Raw genomic sequence first — 18,919 nt, forward strand, 5'->3', positions numbered from 1 at the left:
CAAGGAAAGAACTCAAGGTTTGTGATAACATGTCAACTTGCTTGTGTTTATTTCAAAAGCAATGAAACACAGAACAGACACCGTGTGGAACGTGTGAGTGTAAAGCTTTTGAGTCATCGGGAGGACATGAAGTAGAAAAATAGTTGCTATGCTGACTGACAATGCAAGGAATGGACAAGCAATGCAGGAGATCCCACTTGACACACCTGACTTCATTCTACATGGTATCTTCACTGGCTTTACTTTCTCAACAGCATGATGATAGAAAACCATCCCAAATGACTGGAGAAAAGAAATTTAAATCCTACTCATAACTGTCAAATAGGAACAAATGAAAAATGTGAGAAAAAAAAATCACATGCTTGAAATCCTATTAAAAAAAAAAATCAGTGAAGAACAATGGCAATACTCACTGAGCGTTTACTAAAACACAAAGGCAGCAATGGAAAGAATGGCACTTAAAGTCCTGGAAGCAAAGGAAATCTGACACTTGAAGATGGCTGTGGCTAATTCCTGAGCAGTCACACCACCGAATTACAGGGAGCAATTTTACTAGTTAGTCTCCATACGAAATCATTAAGACAAGTTCTCAAAATAGTTGTTTAAATGTATTTCAAATTATAACATAAGAGAGTAAAACATTTTAAGAAAGAATAATTATATTATTAGAAAAATCCTGTTATAAAATACCATTTTTATAAGTAATCCAGGTTTATTTTTAATATTAATTAATATTAATGAAGCATAGTATGTGCTTCAAATTACCTTTCTCTTTTAGAAACAAAATGAAATGTTTTTCTATGGCTCCAAATTAATTTTTTTGAAATTTAAGCTCATTCAACAATAGGATGCAACTCTATGATTTTACAAAGTGAAACGGCAAGTGGAGAGAGGAAATAAATTGATGGGTTATACAAGCTACAAACACTGGATTTGTAATAAAATGCAACAACAACAATAATATAAAATTATTTTTAAAATAAAACAGGCAGGGAAAGATGCTAGCACTTCTGTTGTATATTACATTTTGATTTACTGCTTTAATTTTACACTGATATGCCCAGGGAGTTCTTTCCTGGGTCAACTGAGTTTCTTAAAAGTGAAATGTCAGTTTTTATTGCCAAAGGTTTATCCCACCAATGCCTCATATGTAAAAGAATGACAGATTTGTAAGTGATAAAACAGGAATATGGCTAGGATCAGATGTTAACATCAGATGTGAACAATTTAACACAACTGAAATGTGCCTCCAGACCCTGCCCATCACAACACCACAGCAGCACAAAATGCAGCATATGTCGTGTGCAGCCTTTATAACAAAATGACCAATAAATGCACATAATACTTTGGTTCCAATGATACAGAAGTTAATTAGAAATCGGTCTTAGACACTAACACATTTGAACATCATATCCAAGGATTCATAAATGTCTGCCATCCCAATTCCTAACTGTAGAATGTCAGATTTCCTAGTTGGGGAGTACTGATGCTACCAGAATGCCCTAATATTAGAATAAGAATGTTAAAAAGACACGTTCTCCCTCTTGGTGAAGTAAAGTTAACTGGGCTTTTAGCTAACCATAGGAAGACATACAGCAGTAAAAGGGCGTCCGATCTTGGAAACACATACTAAGCCTTCTGCCCTTGCCCTCTACCCATCAGTCCCTGGATCCCTCCTTGAAGTATGTTCCTAATAAACACATATCTGCCCAGAAAGCTGGAAATCATCTCGGATGATGATGCAGTTGAAAGAAAACGTAAGTATCAAGTGCTTTCTGAGCACTAAGCTCTAAACAGAGTTAACAGAGAGGCAAGGAGAAGACTGACTTCTGCCATTATGACGTTTTAACTGGGCAGCTTCAGAGTCGGGAGATATTCTGCCTCCTCACAGGGTATATTCAGAACCAACACTGCCCTTTAATAGTGGAAAAAAGTGAGTGATATGCACTAATCTTATTTATTGCCACCTGTAGTAGGTTGAATAGTATCCCCTCAAATTTTGTGTCTGCCTAGGACCTATGAATATGACCTTATTTAGGAATAGGGTCTTTGCAGGTACAATCAAGTTAAGATGAGGTCATCCTGGATTATGGTGGATCTTAATCTAAGAATGGGGAAATCTGGACACAGAAACACAGGGAGAACACTGTGTTGACAGACAAAGGCCGCGGTGAGGCACCAACATGCCCAGGAATACCAAGGATTGCTGGCAATCACCTGAGGTTAGGAGAGGGGAACGGAACAGGTTCTTTGTCAGAAGAAACAAACCTTACTCTGCCAATACCTTGATTTTGGTCTTCTAGCTTCCAGAACTATGAGAGAATAAATTTCTGTTATTTTAAGACATCAAGTTTGCAATGACTTGTTTTGATAGCCCTAGGAAATTAATATACTACCCCAAAGGCTGTTTATATTACACTAATTACCTCAAACATAATTCTATGCAATAAAATATACTGGTCCTGGGGATAACTGGATATCCAGACTGAAAAGAATGAATATTGGTGTCTATCTCACACCATTCACAAAAATCAATTTTGGATGGATCATAGATTTAAATGTAAAGGATAAAATAATAAAGTTTCAGAAGAGAACACAGAATATCTAGGGGTAGGAAAATATTTCATAAGCTAGATTACATTAAAATTTAAATCTCATATTAATAAAAAATCATTGAGAGTAAAAAAGCAAGATGGAGTAGGAGAAGATATTTGCAAACATATATGACCAACAAAAGATTCATATCTAGGATATATACAAAACTCTCACAAATCAACAAGAAAAAGGCAGACAATTTAACAGAAAAATAAGCAAAAGATGGGCATTTCACAAAAGAACATGTAATGGTCAATACATGTATCAAAAAGAAAATCATCTTCACATCAGTAGAAAAATGTAAATTAAAGTCAAAATTGCAGTACCACTATGCACCTATCCACATGGCTAAAAAAGATTTAATATGAATGATAATTATCAGCAAAGATATAGAGCACCTAGAATTATCATACACTGCTAAGTGTAAACTGGTACAACTTTGAAGAACTATTTGATAGTACAGTACTAACTATGCATGTGTTATGACTCAATAATCCCATTTCCAGACATATGCCCCACAGAAATGCATAAAGACATTCATTGAAGACATCATAGCAGTGCTATTCGTGATAGCTCCAAACTACAAATAACGCAAATATCTATCAACAATAGGCGAATTGGTTAACTAATGGCCAATCTCTTTACTATACTAACACTACAAAGTTGCTATTGGATTCTAAGTTTGCCCTAAAGAGATGAGTAAGCTATCTGCATACTTCTTGGAAAGGTACATAAATATTGTTTTAAAAAGTCATTATTAACATTTTAGATATAAAAAAGTCTCTTAAGTTGACAATTTCATTTTTAGGAGAACAATTAGATGTGGGTCAGTCACTTGAAACCTTAAATGTATGGTCTGCAAGCTTTTCAAAAGAATATGACAAGAAGAAAGCTTTAATTTTTCTAACAAAAGGTATCCTGGAAAGATGATGTTGCTAGGACACAAACTAATTTTACAAATAGCAATATAACACAAAGAAGTCTTTGGAGTGAAATTAATCTGGGTTTGAATCTCAGCTTTATCATTTACTAGCTAAGTGACTTTAAAGAAGCTATTCCATCTCCTCGTTCGTTTAATGAGGGTAGAAATATCTACCTTGGCATTGTGTGAGAATTAAATGAGGTAATCTACACTAAGCACTAAGCACGGTGGTGTGTAAAAGCACTCAAATGCACGTGTTTCTGGTGCGTTTCAATCATTTATTCACTCAACATTTACTGAGGGTCACTACAGGCCAGGTCATGTTCCAGGCACTGGTTTTTATGAAGGCTGCTAGCTGAAAGCCTTATGAAACAGAAAATGATAAAAATCTTAACCATTAGAAGAGACCTCAGAGAATCATCTAACGTAAGCATCTTGCTCATGGGTAGGGATGGGGTAATTTCTTTGGGGTCAGATCAGAAACTTTTAGGGGAGGAGAGCTTTTCACGCTCCACACAGCCACTCTGCCCTGCATTTCCTCCACTCACTGAGAATCGTGCAGGTGATGAGAGAACTGTTTACAGGAGATGCACGGTAAGGCAATAATAGAGGCAGAAAGAGGGTTGTTTTAAGAAATGATTTAATCCAACCCTTTCCTTTTACCAGTGAGAATACCAAAACCCCCAAAGACTTATTCTAATTCTTGGTCTAATACTATCTGCCTTTCCCTGAAAGCTGCCTTTTGCCTGGGTCCCTGGGAAATCTCACTAGTTTATAAAGCAAACCCTGTTGTCAAAATGTGCTGATTCAGAGAATTAGATAAAAACAAATAATTTTTCACTCTCTTCCAAGCTTTTAAAGTCTCACTCAACAGTTTAATATTGAAAGTATTCAAAATAACAACTATTACGATCAGGCAGTTGATATTAAGAAAGGTAAAATGCTCTCTAATACTAAGACTCCTTTAGTGCTTTGCAAAGAAACATATCCACCAGCATCATTATCCATTAGATAGTTATCAGCAAGAACTCTTAAACAGAATATTCTCAATACAAACATAACTGTCATTTTATAATGACCATTAGAAAATTAATGGGGAGATCTACTTTGTAAAAGGGCCTATTTCAAACATTCATCATGTAAAGATAAAACAGGATTTGAATAGAGAAATGTTATTCTCATGTGACCTCATTTTGACAGTGGTGTCAAATGTCTGTATTTTGATATTCAAACAAGACCATATCATACTAAGGCTTTATCAGCTCTTCATCATAAGCAACATCTTGATTTTAAATAAAGATTTCACAAGCAGAAAAGTGAAGAAAATGGAATTTAACTGGTTGCTTTTTCAGCCTATTACTGACTGAAAATGGAACCATGAATAATAATATTAAAGATAAACAGCAATAAGCTGGTAAAAAGGCAGACTTACCACCAGTCTTGAGGCCAGATCCATGTATCCCAGTTTTTCAAGGAGGTTATAGATGAGGCCTGTCTGAAACAGGGCTTCAGTGATGGGTGCAGTATGGTTCTCATTTCCAAGATAATTAATCAAATCAAAGGCCCTCTGGAGAGGTACCTTGCCTAGGCTAAAGGATAAGAGAACAGGAAAAGTAAATACGCAGAGACACACAGAAGAACTCTATGCATGCTAAGAGAGAAATTTAGGGTTAGATGGCGAGTCTTGAAGACCAAAAATTTAAGCTTACAGTGGCATTCTGTCAAGTTAAGCTAAATATGATTATCTCTGATTAAGTTAAAGTGGCCCAAGATTAAGGAAGCATTTCAAGAGAAAGATAAACAATAGCTCATTTTCTTTATTCCTAAGTCTCCTGTAAATTGCTACTAACTCAGCAAAAATATAATATCTTGGGTTAGAAAAGATGAATAGTACTAATTTTATTAATTAGTTATATTTGCCAGGAAAGAGAGTATAGCATAGACAGCATCTGAATTTTTTTTAAAATTTTATTTGTTGGTTTAATGGGAATTTGTTTTTCAAACTTGTTATGACAAGGTCTATTGTGAATTTACGGTGAGTAAATTTTTAAAATTAACCATTTTATAGAAATCATAGCAGCAATGGCTAAGATGACAAAAGAAGGGTACTTCATAAAAAACGAGACAAAATGGAAATGTCCAGGGAGGTCAGAAGGAATACTCTTCTGACCTGAAGCGTTCTTGTGTTTCTAAGCCTATCATCAATCTAAATTGGTAATATGCTATTCAGATAATATCTTTACATGAAGTCACTGTCATCCTTGGTTTTGGGATATTCTATAACGCATGAGGTGGTTGGAGAGGCAAGCAGTACAGATAAGTGGCGCCAGCCATCAGAGATGTCCCTTAAAACCAATGCATAAGCACTAATTTTCATGCTTAAACCAACTGCTGCTTGAAAATAATTCTCTTATGAAATAAAATAAAGCCTGAACTCCTGTATCAGTTTAGTCAAAAAAATATGTATCCTGTTTTTGATATCTAGTCTTGAATTACTACCAAATCCTGTTTCATTTAACTGTTCAGTATGTTTGCAGCTAATGTTTTATGAAGTCCCTGGAGGCAATGAACACATCTTGTATTTTCCCAATCCTCCAAAATGAATTGTACCAACCAATACATGCTAGTTCTTTCAAACTGTTTTTCATATATGTTCTTTACGTCAATGATACTTGTTAAAAAAAGAAAAAAACTCAAACTAAGTATACTCTACCCTGCAAGTTCAAAGATGTTGTTGATAAGGTTGGCTCGGTCTTTGTCACTCAGAACATAAGGATTTATTTTCAGCTGATTGATTAGAGCTTCCCAATCATCATCTGCATAGTGTACAATATAATAACCATTCATGTTTATATTCACTTTGACCCACAGCACTTCTTCTGTAAGATTGATGACACCTGATGGAAACCAAAAAATGAGAGATTGAGAGAGAAGACAATCGGACAAGGAAAAAAAAATTACATGAGTGCTTTGTTCCTTAGTTTATTTTTAACCGTTCTAGTAAGAAAAAAATGCCTGTCTCCAAGTACAGTTATTTTCATGTTAGTGAAGGTCAAGACATTCATTTAACAATTATTTATTTACTGTGCATTATTGGCTGTAAGCTAGGTGCTAGAAATCAAATGGTGAACAAGGTAGATATATCTCTGCTTTTAGAGATCTCACAGTCTAAAGTAACCAGGCAAGTACAATATCATACAAGGGATATTAACAGAAAAAGAAAAGACAGCATTCAACAAATGCACATAGAAAACATGCTTCACTCTCCTAGGGAAAGTTAGGAGCAATTTCTTGGAAGAAATGACATCGAAGTTGTCATTTTTCTAAGAGACCTCAAAATATTTAGGTGTTGGCCAAGTGAAGAAGATACAGTAGGAAACCTAAGTGCTCAAGGCCCAGAGAGAAAGCACACACGGTATCCATGCACTGAACTGGCTCCCAAGTTCATTGTGGCTAGAGGAGAGAGGGAGGGAGAAAGTAAAGGTGCAGGATGAGCCAGCAGTGGAGACAGTGAGAGAACTGTGTAAAATGTGTCCCATTTCGGCCTCTGTCCTTTGTCATGTTAGCGAAGGAAGAACAAACAAAGTCATTTAGAAAAGTCACATTATTTAAAGCTAGCAAAATAAACGTTAGGGAAGGCTTAAGATTACATAAGAGACAAATAAGAAATAATTGGGTTAAAATAATAGGAAAGGTTAGGCACTTTTTGGGTCTCTACTATAAATGCTGAGAGAATTGTTAGAAATTTCTATGGAATTACGTCAACTAATGTACCAATAATGAAGCGCTAAGAGTTAACTGATCACAAAATATATGTATGAATTTTTAAAATCCTTAAAACTGCTAATGAAGAGATGTCTTTTAAAGTTGGCAACAAGGATGTAGACTTAATTATAATGGGGGTATGCTTCTAAGTATCTTGAGGTTTACTACTTTTAGAATATAAGCTACATAAGCTTACTATTTTGTTTACTGCTAACGCCTCAGCCCCTATAACTATGACCTAGCAGGTACTCCACAAATACCATTGAATTAGTGAGTGAATGAATAAATAATGACTATGTCACAATAAATAGTTTTAAATCAAGTCTAGATAAAGGTTTGTAGATGTTTATCATATAATTTTTACCCCCTTTTAAAATAACAAATACTTAAAAAAATTTTAATTGTAAGAAAAAGAAAAGTAGAGATAAGAATAATCTAAACTCAGACAATGATAGCATTCTGGAATGTACTTCTTGCCAAGTTTTTTTCTTGTTTTTAATATTTTGTATGGCAGATCTATATGCATTTATTTTATCCTTTTTCACCTATCAGACCCCTCCACATTTTTCCATTGTCTTCATAAGCAGTGTTCAAATATCTTCATAATATTCCATTTCAAGTTTATCCAATCTATTTTGAACAATTTGGGCTGTTTTAAAATGGTCACTATCATTATAATTCAGTAGTGAAACTTTTTTATATAAAATGTTTTATAAATATGTTTTCAACCTAAAGATTATATATTAGTACCTGAAGCCTTAGCTTAGGTACTAAGGGTTATATATTAGTACCTGATGCCTTAGGGTTTGTCAACTTCAAAAACCTGAATTATTTAAATGTGTCAGATGCCCTTAATATCTTTGTTACTCCAATTATATTGATACTGAAAAAGATGTTTAAGATAAAAAAGACATTCTGATCATGTCTTAACAGGACATATAAGCTAAGCAGTCTTTCTTACTAAAAAAATTCCATACTTATTTCTGTTATATTGCTGATATAGCAACAGATGGGAAAGATCAATTAAATATGGTTTATTCCTTTTTTCGAGGGCAGAATGTAGTTTTAAGGGATACTTGTGATGGCAGCAGTGGCTGCTCCAAGTTGGAGCCATTTTTAGCAAACCTATGACTAAGGAAATTAACTTCATCATTAGCTAATCCAAAAATATCAACACTCTCCAGGTCACCAACACTATATCCTATGGAGCTTTTATCAAGAAAGAACCCTCGGGCTGGGTATGGTAGCTCACACCTATAATCCCAGCACTCTGAGACACCAAGGCAGGAGGATCACTTGAGCCCAGGAGTTTGAGACCAGCCTGGACAACATAGTGAGACATCATTTTTACAAAAAATACAAATTAGCCAGGCATGGTGACACTTGTCTGTGGTCGCAGCTACTCAGGAGGCTGAGGGAGGAGTGTCACTTGAGGTCAAGTATTACTAGGTCAAGGCCGCAGTGAGCTATGATTGTGCCACTGTACCTTAGCCTGGGTGACAGAGCGGGACTCTGCCTCTAATAAAAACAAAGGTCAAGAAAAGAAACAAAGAACCCCAGGAAGAAGGGCTACAGAGACCCAAATCTCCCTTGCCCATAAAAAGAGACAAGGAATGATGGCTATGACAGTTGCTCCACTAGGTGGATGCAGAAAACATTGAAATACATACAGAGTATCTTGGTTGATAAGCGACTTGCCATGTTGTAAACCTAGCCAAGTCCAGATGGTAAAGAGGAGGGACACAGCTGGGAATACACTTGAAATTATCACTGTCATCGAGATGACACAACATGAAGCAGTACAGCCACCAGCACAAAGACAGAGAGTTGTCATTTAAAGAATCAGCATTATTAGTCTCTTTCAGTTCTTCTGAATGATCCAGAATGGTGGACCTTAAAACCACAGGTATCGAAAAATAATAGCTTTGCACACAAGGGAAGTAACTACACCCTGCAGCTCCAATGTGGATGAGGCTACCCTCATATGTTTTTAATTTACTATAATCATTAACAGATTAACACTTCAGTTTTCAGTCTATTGAGTAGCAAAAAAAGAGTGAGTGACTGCAACGTTAAATGGCAGAAGCCCAGATGAAGTAATCTAACAGTGATTTTTAAAAACCATTTGTCAATGAGCTATGAAAATCAACTATTGTTTTACAAAAAAATTAAAGTGCTGAAACTAAAAATCATGTTTTTACTACACAGTTACAAAATTTCCTGTACAGTTTGCTCCAGAGTAGCATCATACATGCTATAGAACTGTATCACTCCTGTTCAAAAGCATTCCCTTCTCTAATACCCCTTTCTTTCTCCGTTATCAGGGGAAAAAAAGGCAAGAGCAGAGAATGGCACATGATAAATATTTTAATTACTATATGCCCTTCCTTCTTTCATCCTAATTACCTTTTCTTCCAATGACATATCTTTTACTTTCACAGCAGTATTTCTGATAGTGACATCCATTTGGAAACATGAATGTTTTGCATTAGATTTAATATGAAAATCTCCTATAGTTAAAGATCTTAGGTCTGAGTAAAATGTGGATAAGAGAGAGAGAGGGAGGAAGAAAGGGAAGAGGGAAACTTTTAAAAATATAATTTCCCCAATATGTAGACTGGAAAAATGGCCCCATCAGCATTTCTTGTGCACAATAAATACTAATTGTTCAAAATACATGTATGTGAGAAAAGGCAACAAATATATTAACCAAACATAACTCCTGTATACAACTGAACTAATGAACTAACCCAACAACCCTTGAATTAGAACACATGAAAATGTATTTAAAAAAGAAAGAAAATATATTAAAGATTTAACCAACCATCAAGCATCAAAATAATACACTATACTAAAGTATTACAGCATAAAAGAAGCCTGAAGTCACCCTCTCTGCTACCTTTCTTTTGAGAATAGAAAAAATAAAAATGCAGTTAAATTAAGAGTAATTCTCATCGGAGCATTAGGAACCAAGAAGGCTCAACTGTCCTCAGGGTCACACATAAGGACAAAAGTTTTCATGTGGACTCTCTAAACCTGAAATGGCAGGAATTAAAATAGCAGCAGCAGCAGCAAGGGAAATAACACAGCTGAGAAGAGGAAGTAACAGACACTACTTTCATCATATGTTGGCCCAGTTCCAGTTCTAGATTAAATCAATTATATTCTAGTGAATTCTGTATATTCCTCTTTGCTAAGAAGAGGAAGGGAAAAAGAAAACATTATTTTATCAGGCTTTGCATGTTCTTTTCCCAGAAATTTTTATAGTGAGACTGGAGTTACTTCATTATGGACTAAAATTTACTAATTCATTAAGTTTTTGTGTGCCTACTGAGTACTAAAAGTGATTTACAGTGATTCATATAGCCATGATCACTACCGTCAATGGGGGAAATACCTAATATGAGGATAGATACGAGTGAACAGTACTTACGGTATATTATGAGTGGAGAAGTAGAGAATGTTATTAAAAAACCTAAGTAGGGCATCTAACCTGACTTCAGGGGAGGAAAGGTTTCCTCGAGCAAGCAATGGCTGAGCTAAGATCTGAAGAATAAACAGGAGTAGGCCGAGGGAGTGAGGAGGCAAGAGTGTTCTTCAAGGAGAGAAAACAGCATATGCAAAGACCTAAAGAGGCAGTACGGTGTGTTTGCGTTGCTGATAGAATTTTTGTGCGGCAAAAGCAGAGAATGCCAGGCAAGGGCCTAGAAGGCTAAAGAAGTAAAATATGAGCTAGTCTATGGGGCTAAACTCTCAAAAAGAGCTTAACAAGCTCAGAAGAAAACTGAGGTAAAGAGTAAAGAGGAGCCAGGTGCGGTGGCTCATGCCTGTAATCCCAACACTCTGGGAAGCCAAAGCAGGAGGATCACTTGAGGCCAGGGGTTTGAGATCAGCCTGGGCAACATAGTGAGGCCCCATCTCTACAAAAAATACAAAAATTAAGCCAGGCATGGTGATATGTGCCTGTGGTCCTAGCTTCTTGGCAGGCTGAGGCAGGAGGATTGCATGAACCCACGGGTTTGAGGCTGCAGTGGGCTATGATATTGTCACTGCACTTCAGCCTGGGCAACACAGCAAGACTCCAACTCAAACAAACAAACAAACAAACAAAAACCAAACAAACAAAAAACCAGATAAAATATTTCTTATTGCCCAATTATTTCTAATAGCACTAAAAATTAATATACTGTCAGAAAGTTTGCCAAATTTCCTTATTAGTTTCTTGCGAATACTCCACCCATGTTTTGGCTGTGCTGCAGGATATAGGGAGACGGGGTTATTTGTTCTCTTTTGGGTCAGAGACTATCCTTTTAGGGCTCATTCAAAGTTAGAGTTCTGTTTACTCAAAGACAGTAGCAATTCCTTGCACTTCCAGCTATGCTGTCAAAGATATGATGATGTTACCTACTACCACTAGGATTTTAAATAATTAGATTGTTGCTGCTTTAACATTCCACTATGGTCAAACTGCAATGAAACTGGCACATGTATTTCAGGTGGCATTATCAACTGTAACTAGACAATAAAAGGGTGATTTAGTTATATGTACCAAATCACAAAAGGTAATGCAGTCTTCATTTTTGAAAACCATTCCTTAAAAAATTTCATATAATGGAAAAACCCTTAAGATTTGAAATATTTAATTAAGGCAATATTTTATAACAACAAATGGTGAATCAAGTAGGTTAAAAAAAGGTAAAATACAGAAATCATATATATATATAATGATTTTGACTACAAATATTTATTAAAAATGACTGTAAACAAATAATCATAAGAATAGTTTTGATGGTAGTATTATTTTTTCTCCATTTTCCAAGTTTTATGTAATACAGATACATTATAGCATTGTTCTAGGTGCTTCATATAAATGAGCTCTTTTAATCCTCACCACAACTACATAAAGTAAGTATAATTACTGTATCTTTTGTACAGCTGAGGGAATGAGGCTCACATAACTCGCCTAAAATCATGTAAGTGATCAATGGTAGTGCTAAGAATTGAACCAGGCAGTCTCCAAAGTCCCATTCTCTTACCCCTAAGCTACACTCACCCCTCAAAAATATAGGCTTTGACACCAGATCCAAATTCAAACGAGAAATTTTCCCTTTTCATCAATCCAAAGCATCACTAACGCATCCTACAGAACCCAAGAGCCTCGTGTTTCTTTAGGATGTAAATTAAGAGGAAGATATGTGGTGTGACATTCATAGTGGTATTTAACAAATGGCCCCAAACTACGTTTCAATTGCTTTTCATATTGTAGGTCAGCATACACCATGTTTATATTTTACTATTTCTCTCCACCTTGCTATCGTAGTTTCTTCCCCCATTTTCTTGTTCCCCAAAACATATGCTATGTCTTCAGGGCATATTGAAATAACTATTTACTCTAAATCCGATCATGAATCAACCTCAATTATGCACACAAATCATTTAGGGTGTATCTTGTTAAAATGCAGTTGCCCCAGCCCAACCCGAGACAGCAGACAGCAGAGTATGCTTTAAGAAACCCCTCTTATTTTGTAACAAAATATTAATCTTGAATATAAAAACATGGCATTCGCTATTTTCTTTCAGGAATGCCAGTATATTCTCTGCAAATTTCTGTACCTTATTTCACACGGCTAAAGCCAGTTTTGTGCATGATACACAGAATCAATCTCACATTAGTCACATCTTGTATATGCAACTCATAAAATCAATTCAGAGAGTGTCCACATGGGCAAGTGTAATCTTATATATGCACTCTGATCCGATTTTTAAAATTATGCCATTTCCAATCAGAACTGTCATTACAGTCAAACCTGATTTCTTATCCAGTAATGATACCGACTGATATTTTGAATAATTTCTTCCTTCAGTGACATAGGACAGTGGAATATGCCATAGGCAGCTGTAAAGAGAAAATATTGGAAAATTACTATTATTTCAGTTAGTTACATATGATTTGTTGGTTTTCTTTTTTAAAAAAAATTGGTAGGAAGGTTAACTTTGTTAAGCTATTCCTAGGAAGGGATAATCTTGTTAGGTTTCATAAGAACTTATGATCACTGAGGGTGCAAAAGAGATGGCATGAAAAGAAAGAGGGCATGTACCTTGTATCTGAAGGCTGAATTTCAGGCTTCATATTTAAAAAGAATCTCTCTTGTTGTATAAAAAGTTGCTTTCCTTTCTTTTGAACAGTCACTAAAGGAAATCCTTTCTGCAGGGTCCAGGTTTTCATCATTCTCTTTACATCTAGTGTTTGGTTAGTGACCTATAAAATGTATATACATAAAACTTTTTCCTTAAAAATAAAAATTGGTTTAAAAAATTTAATTTTATCTGTATGCTTCCCTCTTTTCCTACCATCTATAAAGACTACGTTTAATGTTAACATAAAAAAGAAACATGAATGTTGAATTTACACCTCTAATCTAGGTAAATGAGCAACTGCTAAAAGGAATGTAACCTGAAACAGAGCTAAGTGATAGCTAAGGGAGTGAGGGAGGCACTAGGTTGAGAAGTTGCACATGTATCAACCAAGAGTTCATTAAAATCCCTAAATTCATCAATATTAAAATCCCTAAGAAGGTATAAGTATTCTTTCAAATCACAATACTATCATCTAGAAGATATGAATAATGATATAAGTCTACAATCAGAATCATTGTTACTCAATGCTGTGAATCACCTGAGTCTGGGTTTCTCTTTATGCTCCTACCCTCCACCTCCATAATGATAGTCTCTTAGGACCTAATACTGTGGGAGTGCCAGGGAGCAGCGGCAGCAGCAGAAGAATGACATATGAACAGGTCAGTTGCCTTAAGTCTTTCTCGAAAACAGAGGTAAACTACTTTGGTGGTCACAGACCTTCTTTTCCAGAAAATATATGAAGTTATCTACAAAACCTAGAACCTAGTGTCAGAGCTTTGCAGACCCTCTAAGGCCCAAAGCCCCTAAGACATCTAGTATCAATAACTAAGAAGCAATTTTTGAACAACAGCCTCTTTAAAGCAGGTGGTTAAACTTAGGATTCAAATTATTTTTCTAGATTATATATGAATTTGAATTGTAAGCAACAAAGTCATGATGTACCTAAATTGATAAAATCACTCTACTACAGCAGGCCTTACCTTAATCACCATATGCCCATTTATTTATAGCACAAAAGGATGGAGCAAATCTTCCCATTTTAATTAATCTTATATTTATCATGGCTCTAACCTATTTATTTCTGAACCAGAGAATTAGAAGAAAATAAGCTTGCCTAAAATCAAGATGCTTTTGGGTGTCGAAGCAGTATTGAAGTGAAGAAGCCAATGCATAATTTGATGTGGATGCTGAAAAACCTGAGGATACTGTTAGGAACTAGTTTGGGAAAGAAAAACACCATGATGCAAAAGTTGCAGTCAATGAGAAAGGCAGAAATATGTTCTAAATGCCAACAGATAAGACGGTAAGTATAAAGTAAACAATGTGGCTTTCAAATGAAATGCTACTATACCAGAGGAATAAAACAATGATTTGGGAACAACTGTTAGGTAATAAGTTCTCAAAGAGAATTCAGAGAGTAGGGAAGATATATCTTCTGCGCAAAAGATTAACAGTTAGAAAATATCAGGATTCAGATGAGGCAAAGAAGCAGAAAGAATGTATGAGAAAGATCCAGAGCAGGGGTTCCTAACCTAGAGTCAATAAAACTTTGAAACTCTGTGTGATGTTCTGCACATATGTGGTTTTTCTGAGTAATACGGCCAGAACTTCCATCAAATTTCCAAATAAGTCTGTGATCTGATCTTCCCCCCCACCTTTTTTTTTTTTTTTTTTTTTTGAGACAGTCTTGCTCTCTTACCCAGGCTGGAGTGCAGTGGTGCAGTCTTGGCTTACTGCAACCTCTGCTTCCCAGATTCAAATGATTCTCCTGCCTCAGCCTCCCAAGTAGCTGAGAATACAGGTGCGTGCCACCACGTTGGCTAATTTTTGTGTTTTTGGTGAAGACGGGGTTTCACCATATTGGCCAGGCTGGTCTCGAAACTCCTGATCTCATGATCTGTCTGCCTTGGCCTCCTAAAGAGCTGGGATTACAGGCGTGAGCCACCACGCCCAGTCAAGTCTGTGATCTTTTAAAGCATTACGACCCATCAATCTAAATCAGGGTAACAAACGCAAATGCTTATAAGGGTTTTGCAGTCAGCATACATGCATGAAGCAGCCCGGGTTCATGTGCTGCTTTGAAGTGTAACTTCTACATAATTACATTTTTTGCTAGAATATTTCCAGGAATGACAAAATTCCAACAGCAAAACCATCCAAGGGTAATATGCAGTCAGCTTGTGATGCATCATCTGCTCTGGAGGAACAGTCACAAGGGCAAGAGATTCATAGAGCAGAGTACAGAATCATTCAAAGGAGGCAGAAAAACTAAAAAAGGGTAAGGATAGGAAAAGAAATTTTTGGGAAAAAAAAGTCAAATAATAAAAATATAGTAATATTCATTAATATGGAGAAGACAACTTTCCTACAAAATAGGAATAGAAATTAAGGTACAGAAAAAAAAAACAAAACAAAAAACTGGCTACCCAAGCCCACACACATTTTTCCCAACAACTAAGAACAGCATTCTCATTTCTTGACATAAAATTCAGTGCTCCATTCATAAATATTTATATAGCAAGCTCCATCCCCCTCTTTCTTAAATAACTATGCTTTGTACCACAGATTAACTTACACACATGCTAAACAGTATAAATAGACAAACTCCTCTCTTTTTAGTGAGCTAAATAAATTACCCAGGTCACTTACCTCATTAAAACTATCCCACAGATCATCACTCTGAATGGATGCATAGCTGTGATTATGCAGGTAAAGGACAACAGCATGTTGAAACACATCTTCACTAAGGTAAGTTTTCAGCATCAACAAGAGAGAAGCTCCCTATTCAAAAAAAAGGTGAGGAAAAAGAAAATAATAGAATACTATAGATTATCAAATTGGGAATCTAAAATTCAAACTCTAGTCATTCTAAAAATTTACTTCCATATGTAGAACTTAGTTATAATACACTGCTACTTAGTCTGATATAACTAGATGTGGACTGTGTTCAACTATCTTAACATTATTTTAAAGGATCTGAAAAAGAATTAATGAGTAGATTCCCATGTGCACTATTCTAACCAGGAGCCAGTCCGTGTGGTCTATCGGTATACTCACTGTTTCAATGTTAGTGTTGAAAAGCTAAGGATTTATAAATACATTTTAAAAGAAAAACTGGCAAATTTTCTGTGGCTTCTACACCTCCATCCCCAGTGCTTAAATTACCCATTGAATTCATGAGCACACACTGCTGGAGACACAATAAATTGGCAAGGCTCTCAAAAGACTCCCTGCTAGGTATGTCATTAATTTCTTATTTTAGTATATTGTGTTGTGAAGTAACCAGAATCTCTTTTCTTCCTGCAGAGTCACTTTAAGTGCTTGGAACTAACAAATGTATAGGGCAGCAAGCATACTATTAAAGTCACACTACATCCATTGATATACATGTCATCCTTCCCAATCCTGAAATAAGCACCACCTCCTCTGTGAGGTCCTTCCTGGTTTGAAATAGAAATCACATTTCTCCATCTTCAATACAGTTTATTTGACATCCTATATCTGTTACACATTTATTTCCTCATCTACGCTGTAAGCTGAGAGGAAAAAGTGAAAACTCAACTCCAATGACTGAAACAATGCCCACTACATGGTAGGTACTCTAGTAGTTTTTGAATGAATTTCACTTTTGATTAAAATGTAGTAATGTCAAGATTATTGTACAAATACTAAATTATTACCTATTACTCATTTCTATATCACGCTTCATAGCTATTACTTGATCTATAAATGTAAGTACTCGTTGTTGTCCCCAACAGTCCTTTCTCTTCTGCATCACCAACTTTCCCCTCCATACTGTAACATGCCCATTAACAAAACAAAAACGACGTAACATTCCTAATTTTAAACAAATGAAAGGCTCTCTACCTTTCCCTAACTTCACCTTCCTCCAGTTATGGTGCTATTTTTTTGTAGTAAAACTCCTCAAAAAAGTTGTCCTCAATTTGCCATCCCCATTTGCTCTCTTTCCATGTTCTCTTGAGCCATCTTCTAATCATCACTCTACTGGAAGTATTTTTTATTTTTATTTTTTGAGATGAAGTCTCACTTCATCACCCAGGCTGGAGTGCAATGGCGCGATCTCCGCTCACTACAACCTCCGCCTCCTGGGTTCAAACGATTCTCCTGCTTCAGCCTCCTGAGTAGCTGGGATTACAGGCACCACCACCAAGCCCACCTAATTTTTGTATTTTTAGTAGAGACGGGGTTTCACCATGTTGGCCAGGCTGTTCTTGAACTCCTGACCTCAGGTGATCCACTCACCTCGACCTCCCAAAGTGCTGGGATTACAGGCGTGAGCTACCATGCCCAGCTGGAAGTATTTTTATCAAGGTCACTGGTAAACTTCCTGGTGCCATACAAATGTGAATTCTCAGGTTCATCTTATCCATCTATTGATAGCATTTGATATAAGTGATCACCCGCTCCTCCTTGAGAGCTGCAGGACACTACTCTTGATTCTCTCCCTATCCACTGGCCATCCTTCTCAGTCTCTTCTACTGAATCCTCCTCCTCTTCCAATGAGGGAAGTGTGTTCTGGCATCTGATCTTTGGACCCCTTTTCTCTGTCTAAATTTCCTTCCTAGTTGATCTCCCAACTCCAAGGTTTCCATATGATCCCCTAATGTATATCTCTAACCAGACTTCCTCCCCCTTGAATTTCAGACCCATATCCAACTGCCTGCATGGTATCTCCATTTGGATGTCTAATCCATATCTCATACTCACTCAGAAATTGAAGTTTCTTCCCCCTTCTTTCCCTAAACCTACTTCTAAAGCAGTCTTCTCCATTTCAGCAAATGACAACTCCATTTTTGCAGTTATTCAGGTAAAAATCTTAAAGTTACCCTGACCCCTCCCTCTTGTATTTCATATCTAATCCGTGAACAAATTCTACTGGATCAATCTTTAAAATACATTCCAAGTCCAGTTGTAACTCCATCACCTTCACAACTTCCACCCTTGTCCAGGTCACCATTGTCTTGCCATCCATCTATTACAATAATTTCCTAACTAGTCCTCTTAACTCCACGTACTATTGAAGACTAGAGTGATCTTTTACAAAATAAGCCATATCATGGTACTTCCCTGATCAAATCACTTTTCATTTCACTTAGAATAAAATCAAAGTCCTTACCATGGCTTAGCAGACCCTATAATAATCTGGCCTCTTATAATCCCTCTAACTTCAACTGCTACTTTCTCCTCTGCTTCCTCTACTCCAGATAACATTGGATCCTTGCTGGTGCTTGAACATGCAAGCAATCTTTTATCTCAATCTCATATCTCTCTCAATCTCATATCTCATGTGAGAGTCCCCAAGACCAGTTCCAGGTTTGATGATGCACTAGAAGGATTCACAGAACTCAGCATATAGTCATACTCACTGCTATGATTTATTACTGTGAAAAGATATGAGGTAAAATCAGCTAAGAAAAAAGGTGCATGGGGCAAAGTCCAGAGGAAAACAGGCACAAACTTCCAAGTCCTCTCCCAGTG

At 36.3% G+C, this 18,919-nt stretch overlaps 1 protein-coding gene across 2 annotated transcripts in view; it reads right to left on the reverse strand.

Moving 5' to 3' along the window:
- Positions 1 to 18,919, reverse strand: part of LNPEP (leucyl and cystinyl aminopeptidase) — a 101,962-nt gene that overhangs the window by 16,775 nt on the left and 66,268 nt on the right. For both annotated transcript variants that reach the window (XM_007979244.3, XM_073014569.1), the window contains exons 9-13: positions 16,070 to 16,201; positions 13,381 to 13,541; positions 13,090 to 13,178; positions 6,231 to 6,414; positions 4,950 to 5,106 (exon numbers count right to left, since the gene is read on the reverse strand). In XM_007979244.3, coding sequence (XP_007977435.3) covers positions 4,950 to 5,106; positions 6,231 to 6,414; positions 13,090 to 13,178; positions 13,381 to 13,541; positions 16,070 to 16,201 — 723 coding nt within the window. The remainder of the gene's footprint in view (positions 1 to 4,949; positions 5,107 to 6,230; positions 6,415 to 13,089; positions 13,179 to 13,380; positions 13,542 to 16,069; positions 16,202 to 18,919) is intronic.

Source organism: Chlorocebus sabaeus, chromosome 4 (assembly GCF_047675955.1).
Source record: "Chlorocebus sabaeus isolate Y175 chromosome 4, mChlSab1.0.hap1, whole genome shotgun sequence".
NCBI lineage: Eukaryota > Metazoa > Chordata > Mammalia > Primates > Cercopithecidae > Chlorocebus > Chlorocebus sabaeus.